This window comes from Rutidosis leptorrhynchoides, chromosome 2, assembly GCF_046630445.1.
Source record: "Rutidosis leptorrhynchoides isolate AG116_Rl617_1_P2 chromosome 2, CSIRO_AGI_Rlap_v1, whole genome shotgun sequence".
In the NCBI taxonomy this organism is placed as follows: Eukaryota; Viridiplantae; Streptophyta; class Magnoliopsida; order Asterales; family Asteraceae; genus Rutidosis; species Rutidosis leptorrhynchoides.
In genome coordinates, this window is record NC_092334.1 from 9,617,524 (window position 1) to 9,626,969 (window position 9,446).

General features: G+C 33.3%; 1 protein-coding gene across 1 annotated transcript; it reads left to right on the forward strand.

Moving 5' to 3' along the window:
• The first annotated feature begins 625 nt into the window (after positions 1-625).
• LOC139890537 (uncharacterized) lies at positions 626-2,830 on the forward strand. The gene is made up of 3 exons (XM_071873413.1): positions 626-934; positions 1,410-1,695; positions 2,610-2,830. The coding sequence occupies exons 1-3, from the start codon at positions 672-674 to the stop codon at positions 2,772-2,774; spliced, it is 714 nt and encodes a 237-aa protein (XP_071729514.1). The 5' UTR covers positions 626-671; the 3' UTR covers positions 2,775-2,830.
• The last annotated feature ends 6,616 nt before the right edge of the window (positions 2,831-9,446 follow it).

The window sequence follows — 9,446 nt, forward strand, 5'->3', positions numbered from 1 at the left end:
AACAGGTTTTTGCTCTTTTTTCAACTTCCCGCCTGTGGGGGTTTCTTCGAAACCTGTTTATGACCAATTTAACAACAGCTATAACAACATCATCAACAACATCTATAATATGATAAACTAAAATAAATACACGTTTACGGAGGTAGTTATTACAAATATGATAAAACCAGATATTATGTTTTAGCTTTACAAATATTGTTTTCATTCAACGGCACTACGCTCATTCATCGGGCATATCCTCATCCTCCAGGTGAATGAGGATATGAATAAATGAAGCATACCGTATTTAAGTTTTAAATTTTTTTTTAATTAATTACAAAGCATAAATTGTTTTTTTTTTAATATCGTCTTTTCTTATATAAATATGGAATTAACTTGTATATAGTATGAATAAAGGTAGCAATTAGGAGACGTTTAAAGTTTACGAAATAATAAATATATTATATACTCCGTAATATATTTTAACTATCTATGTTTGACCATATATAGTGATAAAAACTAAAAATACACTCGAATGGACACTTCTTCTATTGTAACTTCCACAGTTCCACTTATATGTCTTTCTATATGTATAAATAAATACAAGATAAAAATATATTAAGATTATATCTTCATTTCTATTTCAAGCATCATAATCTCCAACCACACCACTTGCATTTTGTGCACCAAAAATGACAACTCATAAAAAAGGAGTCATGTATGTATACAATCTTGACACCGAAAACCACCAATCTGAGCTTCATTACCACCCATCAACGCCACCACAAACCACCATAAAGAAATCAATTTCCCGAAGCTTAGGATCACTACTACGGCGATCAAAAACCTACCGTGAAAACAAACACCATCACGATGTTTCCATTAAAGAAGATACCAAAGAAATAGTTCAAGAATCGGCCAGAAAGTCAGTTCCAACAATTAACAGTAATACAAGGTAGGATGAAGTTCATTCACTATGTTTAAAAGAATATTATAGAGTACATTTTTTGTTTTGTTCCTAAATAAGATAAGATAGGATTATTAAAACAAATACTTTTGATCAAGATACAGAACATTTGTTGTCGTTGGTAATTTTGTGGGTGAAATAAATATAAACGAACACACACTTTTAAGTACCATATTGGTAACTTTGTTTTATTTGATCTTATGTTCTTGTGTTCTTATGTTGTGACTACGATACTCACTCTGTAAGTCTGTATTAATATAAGTATTCAAATTTTCATTTTATTTTGTCCCAAAATAAGTGTTAACCTTCAGAAAAGGACAAATAACTTTACAAATTTACCCTTAAAAGGTCAAAATTGACATCTACCTAAAATTATGTGTCAGACACCAGCAAGACATTTAATTTGGGATGGAAAAAGTAATAATTTGGAGATGTGTGTGAATTATAATTTTTTGAATTACAGAGAACCCGATTTGGTGAAAAAAGAAGGGAGGAAGACATATTCAGGAAATGGTGAAGGGAGGAAATTGGTGTCGGGGATTGAGGTGGTGGGAGGGCGGAGATCGGCGGAGAATAGGGCGGAGATGGTGATGATTAACATCGGAGAGGTGGCGGCATTGCTCCAAGTGAGGGTTTTAGTGACGGATATGCCGGGATTCATGCAAGTTCATGCATTCCGGTGTGCTAGACAAACTTTTGATAGTATGGAAAAGTTTAGCCCTAAGCAAATTGCTTTGAACATGAAAAAGGTATACATATACAACTTTTAAACTATGATTTTATAAGTTACTATTACAATATGTGATTTATGTTATGAAAAATGATCTTAGAAAGGTAGACTTATTTGTTTAATTTATTAATTCATCTGATCTGATGAAGAGTTGTTATATGAACAAGTCTTGGTGACTTGGTGGCACTTCAAAGTGTTCCAATTAGTAAAACCATGTGCGCAAGATTAGTTTACAGATTTAGGTTCAATTATTATAAAATTATATAATCTTTCTTAATTAATTAATGGTACCTTCCTTAATTAACTACGGAGTATGAATTTTGTAATGTTAACTAAATTGAATTCATATGTTTTTTAAACTAATCTAATCTTGGGATACACTTTTTTTAAGGCTTCAAACAAAATACATTTTTTTTTAAAAAATTGCCTTTTTACACCATTCGGTAGACGGGATTTCTGTCTACCTCCTTTATCTGTCGTCTACTACCATTTTTACAAAGTAGTAGACAGTAACAACAAGGTAGTAGACAGTGAGAACAAAGCAGTAGACAGCCAATTACAAGGTAGCTGACCGTCTACTGCCTTGTTGTTACTGTCTACTACCTTGTTGTAGGTGTCGACTGATATGTATTATTGGTGTCGACACCTACAACAAGGTAGTAGACAATAACAACAAGGCAGTAGACGGTCAGCTACCTTGTAATTGGCTGTCTACTGCTTTGTTCTCACTGTCTACTACCTTGTTGTTACTGTCTACTACTTTGTAAAAATGGTAGTAGACGACAGATAAAGGTGGTAGACAGAAATTCCGTCTACCGAATGGTGTAAAAAGACAATTTTTTTTAAAAAATTGTATTTTGTTTGAAGCCTTAAAAAAAATGTATTTTGAACAATTTCCCTCTAATCTTTCCATCTATACTTTATATATGACAGGATTTTGACAAGGTTTATGGGCCAGCATGGCATTGCATCGTGGGCTCAAGTTTTGGGTCATTTGTGACCCATGCAACCGGGTGTTTTCATTATTTCTCGATGGAAAAATTATATATTCTAGTGTTTAAGACAAAAGTTCAAAAAAATGTGAATCATTCACTTTAAAGTGTGACGTAGATGAACAATATAGCCTAGAAATGGTATACAAAACGATGTCTCAATTGTAGTAAATTGTTTTTTGTTTTTAATTTAATTATATATATGTAGTAATATATAATATATAATAATATATATTTATTTATATATTTATATTTACTCGAAATATGTTGTTGCTTGTTGTATGCATCTAATATGATTTTTTTTTAAAATAGTAATTTTTTTAATCGGACTTTCAAAAATAGAAACTGAATCATAATCGTTGCAAAAATGGTAAAACCGAACTTCCAAAGTTCGGTTTTGGTCAAACCCGAAGTTTGGAAGTTCGGTTTTGTTATTTTATCGAGCCAACCGTATATTTGTTGGTAGAGATGGTGGGGGTGTTAGTAGGTGTGATGACCCGGAAAATTTCGACTTATTTAAACCAATTCTCTATACGATTTATTATTTTGACACGTTAAACAAAGTCTGTTAGATTGAGTCTCAAAAATTTTAGAACTGTTTCATATATACAATTACCGTTGACTACTCTCGACGATTCATGAACAATTATATGTATGTATATATATATATATGTACAAGTAAAAACGACTTTCCTACAGTAAAACACTATTTGCTACAGTAAAACACTATTTGCTACAGTGAAACCGTATTTTGCTACAGTGCTACAGTGAAAACGACTTTGCTACAGTGATTTGCTACGGTAAAACACTATTTACTACAGTAAACACTATTTGCTACAGTAAACACTATTTGCTACAGTAAATACTATTTGATGTCGACGAACTAGCAAATAAAACGGGAAAGGCAGCCATGCGATCGCATGGCAAAAACACTGAAAACTCATGCGATCGCATGAGCTACAGTAAATCGTAAAGTACTATAAATACGCAGTTTGTTCGACGATGATTTTTCACACATAAATCTCTCAATATTAATATTTATATTATAATTATAATTTTAAATTTAAGTTTAATAATAATAAGATATATACGAGGGTGTTTTTAATTCGGGTTTCAAACCGCTTTAAGCTAAGGAAATATTGGGTATTGTTCGGGGTATTGTTCTTGAATCCAAGGCCAATCATACGATCGTCTACCATCATTACGTCTACGAAATTTGCCTACAATATTGAGTCTCAATATTGAACTGTGAGTTTATAGTCTCCCTTTTTAAATACTTTAAATATTTTTGGGCTGAGAATACATGCAATTTATTTTAAACGCAATAAGACACAAGTACATACTAAATTCTACACTGAGTTAAACCGAAAATCCTTTAGCTTTGGTAACTAGTAGCTGCCAGTACATAGAATATGGACTGGTGGGCGCGAATAATTGTATATGGATCCATAGGGCTTGACATCCCCGTCCGAGCTAGAGCGCTAGCCTTTTAACGGACGTATGTTATTTGAGTTTAAGATACGTTGGTTTGCGTGTATTAAAACGAATGGGGTAATTATCACTATAGCGTTAAGTTTAGTTACCAGGGTGCTCTGTTACGTAGAATCTATTGATAAACTTTTGATGAAATCTTGTAGTCTATCTTTATATATGTTTATGACTCGAGCAATTAAACCTATAACTCACCAACATTCGTGTTGACTTTTTAGCATGTTTTATTCTCAGGTCCTTAGAATGCTTCCGCTGTGATGTGCTTGTTGCCTGCATGGAGTCTCTCATGCTTTGTACAAAGTTTATTGCATTCAAAATAAAACTGCGTTGTGTAATAAATAACTGGACTGTGATGTCAACCTGTAAATTAAAGACTTATGTATTTCGGGGTTTTGCTTATACCTAAGCACTCGCCCACATGTTTATAACTTTCTATGTTTAGAAAGTCACTTATTTTAATGAATGCAATATTTTATCAAAACGTATCATATAGAGGTCAAAACCTCACTGTGGAATCAATGATTAACGTGCCGCGTCAATAGCGATTTTGACGGGTCGTTACAGTTGGTATCCGAGCTTGAGGTCATAGGGAACCAGAAATTACATTAGTGTGTTTAACTGGTAATTGTTAGGATGCATTAGTGAGTCTGGACTATGACCATATCTGTTGTCACTGATTTTTGCTTATTATTTGGTCAAAAACATTATATGTGATATATTTATATGCTAACGTAATTGTTGTTTCAATTATGTGATAGATGACTTCCTCTAATCCTATCATTTTGTACGACTCGGAATCGGACACTGAATCTATTCTATCCACAACTGAAAAGGGCGTTCCAATACCTATTAAAGAAGAAATTGTGTTAGCCGGGGAATCTCAACTCCCGGTAAACCCAGAGGAGGTTCCAGCTCCACCCAGCTTTAGTTTTCCGGAGCCACAGTATCGTTGGCATGGACCCATGATCCCTGGAGTAAACGAGGATCGTCCATTTCTAAACAAATATGGACATTGGTCCAGATATACCGCCGACGGGCGGGTTGTACCGATTACGCCTGGCAGATTTCGGTTCATGACCACCGGTACATATTCTTGCAGTTCGTCATCATATTCTCCTACACATGACTCAGACAGTTCGTCATCAGACGAGATCAGTAAGGAGGAGGATTTCGCTAATGAAATAAAAGAGATCACTAAGGAGAAATTCCAACTTGCTATAGATAATAAAAACAACCACAATAATAAAATGTCCTTAGTTATTAAAAAAGAACAGGACCATTCGATCCGTAACCACCCTTATTGTATTAAACCCACTGAGGCAACGAGTACCTCAAAACCCCAACTAAAAATAAAATACACTGCCAGAATGTCTGTCGGACCATGTGCACACAAACAATTGGCAGAGAGAACCAAATGGGAAGAAGTTTCTGAAAGTTCTGAATGAACGACCTCGCAACCATAAATCTTCCATGCGCTATTTTATTGCTTATGTGTGCTACTCTATCTTGTTATGTAAAATAAGCATATGTAAAATATCAGTATTGTATGGTATTGTATTATTTTGGTTTATTAATAATAAATGCATGGAATGATTATTTGTATTATTACTACTTCTTATTATTATTATTACATAATAATGTAGTAACTCGCTATAATTTTTCATAGTGGAATATTATTAGGATTTAAGTAGTTAATTCCTGGTACTAGCTATTATGTATGAACTTAACGGGTAGGTAATACCCTAGAAATAATTATAAAATGCTAATAAGAAGAAAAGGCTTTTATAATAATCGGTTCATATTATTAATATGCTACGATTAACTATTGACAACTCATTTTACCTATAATATTCTATATGATTAAATTATATCTGTTATGTTTATTGAAGAAACATGTCTCAAATGTCGGATGCTGAGTTTGAGCAACTAGTCGAGAAACGTGTGAATGAAAGAATTGCTGCAACCGAAGCAGCAAAAGCAACAGCCGAAGCAGCAGCCAAAGCAGCAGCCGTAAACACAAACTCACGAAACGGATGCTCATACAAAACTTTTCAAGGATGCAAACCACAGACGTTTAGTGGAACTGAGGGACCAGTCGGTCTAACCCGATGGTTTGAAAAGATGGAGTCCGTTTTCAAAATCAGTAATTGTGCGAACGGAGACAAGTCAAAGTATGCTTCGTGCACGTTGCAAGATGGTGCACTTACTTGGTGGAACAATTATGCTAAAGTAGAAGGAATAGATACGGCATATGATATCTCTTGGGAAGAACTGAAAAAGATGCTAATCGAGGAGTACTGTCCTAGAAACGAGATCAGAAAAATGGAATCTGAGTTACGTAATCTGAAGGTTATCGGAGCGAATCTCAATAACTATGAAAAGCGTTTCATGGAACTAGCCTTATTGTGTTCCGAATTGGTGCCAAATGAGAAACGAAAGATAGAAATGTATATTGACGGTTTATCGATCAATATCAAAGGAAATGTTACATCGTCCAAACCGAATACGATGCAGGAAGCCATGACAATGGCACACCAACTCATGGACCAGATCACAGAGAGTTCGATTAAGGCACCAATTACCGAAGTCAAGACAACTGAAGGAAAGAGGAAATGGGAAGACTATAAGGGCAAAAGTACTCACCTGAAGAAACAAGAAACTTTTAAAGGTAAACAAGATGGGGCAACTGCAAGTCCAAACTATAAGGGACCCCATCCGTTCTGCAAAAGATGTTACACACATCATGCAGGTTATTGTCAAGTGGTGTGTGATAAGTGCAACAAGAAAGGACATGTGGCGAAAGATTGTTATGCCACCGTTTCTGAAGTAAAGACAAAACTCACCGATGTCAAGAAATGTTTTGGATGCGGGAAGTCTGGTCACTTTATAAATCAATGCCCTGATAAGGAGAAGAACAAAGAACCCGCACGTGGGAGGGCATTTAATGTTAGTGCCAGTAAAGCACGTGAGGATCCTAATCTTATCACGGGTACGTTTACCGTTAATAATCAACTAGCTTCTATTATGTTTGATACGGGTGCTGATAGAAGTTATATGTGTAAAGACTTTAGTTTTAAACTAAAATGTGCATCATTACCTCTAGACGATAAATATACTATTGAATTAGCTAATGGTAAACTGATAAAAGCCGATAGAATGCAAGTTAATGTTTAACAAAAGCTGCCATCATAAATATGCAGACTCTCTAAGCACAGCGGAAGCAATCAATCATGAATCTGAGAATAAAACATGCGAGTAACTGTCAACAAAAATGTTGAGTGAATTATAGGTTTAATATTGCAAACAATATTTAATTTAAACCGTAAAAATTTATGTTTGAAAACATAAAAACTCCTTTTTGGACCACAAAATTATATGCTAGAAAACATATAAAAATATTATTCCATTTACCGTGAGCCACCTGGCAACCACTTAACCATTTATTTACCCTTACCAAACACAATAAATAATATACACCGAACAAGTGTATCTACAACAAATTACGAAGTACTAAACATTCCGATTATAAATTGCTAGCGCGACTAGCTCGAAATGGGGTTGTCAAACCCGATAGATCTATCCATAGGATTCGCGTTCACCAGTAGAAACCAGTGATTACACTTACCAGACTAGGGAATATTTTTGTTCAACTCACAATGAATAATTTAAACCAACTTCCACATGTGTTCAAAATATAAAATAAATTGCATGTATTCTCATCTCAAAAGATTTAAAATAGAAAAATGGGACTATAACTCACCTTAATAGTAATGAAGTAACCAACACAATTAAGCGAACAGCAAATGTAGTACAGTGATCAGGAATGATCACAACGCCGACCTATAAATAAAGCAGGTCGATATAAATAACTAACTTAGGTCAAGTCTTAGTATGATAGCTATTGTACATGTTGCAAGTAGTCATAGAACAATACTCAATATGCATCGGTTTGATCGGAACAGCTTACGGACACACACTTTCTATTTTTAGAAAGTTTCTATTTTTAGCAGGTTTCCATTTTTGAAAAGTTTCTATTTTTGGAAAGTTTCCAAATTTAGAAAGTTGCTATTTTAGGAAGGTTTATAAGTTAGGAAAGTTTCCTTAATTAGAAAGTCAACAAAAGTCAACTGAAAGTCAAAGTCAACCGAAAGTCAACTCAAAAGTCAACCTTGGTCAAACCTAGTCAACGTAAATTTTAAAAGTGTAAGTTATAATAATAATATAAGTTATAACGTATATTAAAGTTAAATATGTCTAATTATGTCATAACATAAGTTTAATTAAATTAAAATGATTTATTAAAGTTAATATAAGTTTAAATGATATAATTAATATAACATAAGTATTTAATTAATTAATTAAATATTAGTCATAATATAAGTATTATTAATTAATAATGAATTATTAATCATATCATAAGTTTCTAATTATAATTATTAAATCATAAGTATTTAATAATTAAATTATAATTAAATAATAACTAAGCCTTATAATAATTAAATAATTAATTAATCCTTATTATAAGTCTTGTTATAATAATCTCATAATATAAGTTTAATACTTATAATAAGTATTTTCCATTAATAATGAAGTATTATTAATCATGTGTTTAATTAAAATTAAAATTAAAATGTTAATTAAATCATAAGTATAAATTAAATGATATAATAAATATATCATAAGTTGTAAATAATAATAATTACTTTTTTTACCATAAGTAATTAAATGATAATGAAATCCATTATTTATATCATAAGTTTAATAATTAGCCACAAGTTTTAAATCAAAAGTTCATCGGGTCGTATTCTGAGCTCCGGGTGTCGGTTTTCGGCGAGCCTTACATATATCTCCGCCTAATCAAACCACCCGACACTTTGGTACACTCAAGAACACCCCAAGAACAGTCCACAAGTAGTGATGTACAGCCATTACACTACTTGGAACTTCAATTCAATCAAAAACGTGTTTTAAACGTAACGGGTGATTCGTGGCTCGGATTGAGATGACCCGAACATGAAAGTTCGCCCCACCATCAGTCCTAACACACTAACACACCCTAAAGTCACCAAATATGGTCACAAAGTCGGACCAAACTTGGGTCATACCAAAATCACAATTCAATCTTAATAAAATACCATTTTGATCATATCTAGGGTTCCGGGAATCGAAACGACATGAATCTGGAGTCTAAAATTAATGTCTTGATGAGAGGAACTCATCTAGATACTTTATTTTAACCTTTATATCAGTCACAAAGTCAGAAACACACGAAAAATCTGCTGTCCCA

Excerpts from the sequence above, each read along its gene's own strand:
- LOC139890537 (XM_071873413.1), top strand. The coding sequence starts at position 672 with ATGACAACTCATAAAAAAGGAGTCATGTATGTATACAATCTTGACACC. Across the intron at positions 935-1,409 it reads ACAATTAACAGTAATACAAG|AGAACCCGATTTGGTGAAAA; the intron begins GTAGGATGAAGT and ends TTTGAATTACAG. Across the intron at positions 1,696-2,609 it reads TTGCTTTGAACATGAAAAAG|GATTTTGACAAGGTTTATGG; the intron begins GTATACATATAC and ends TATATATGACAG.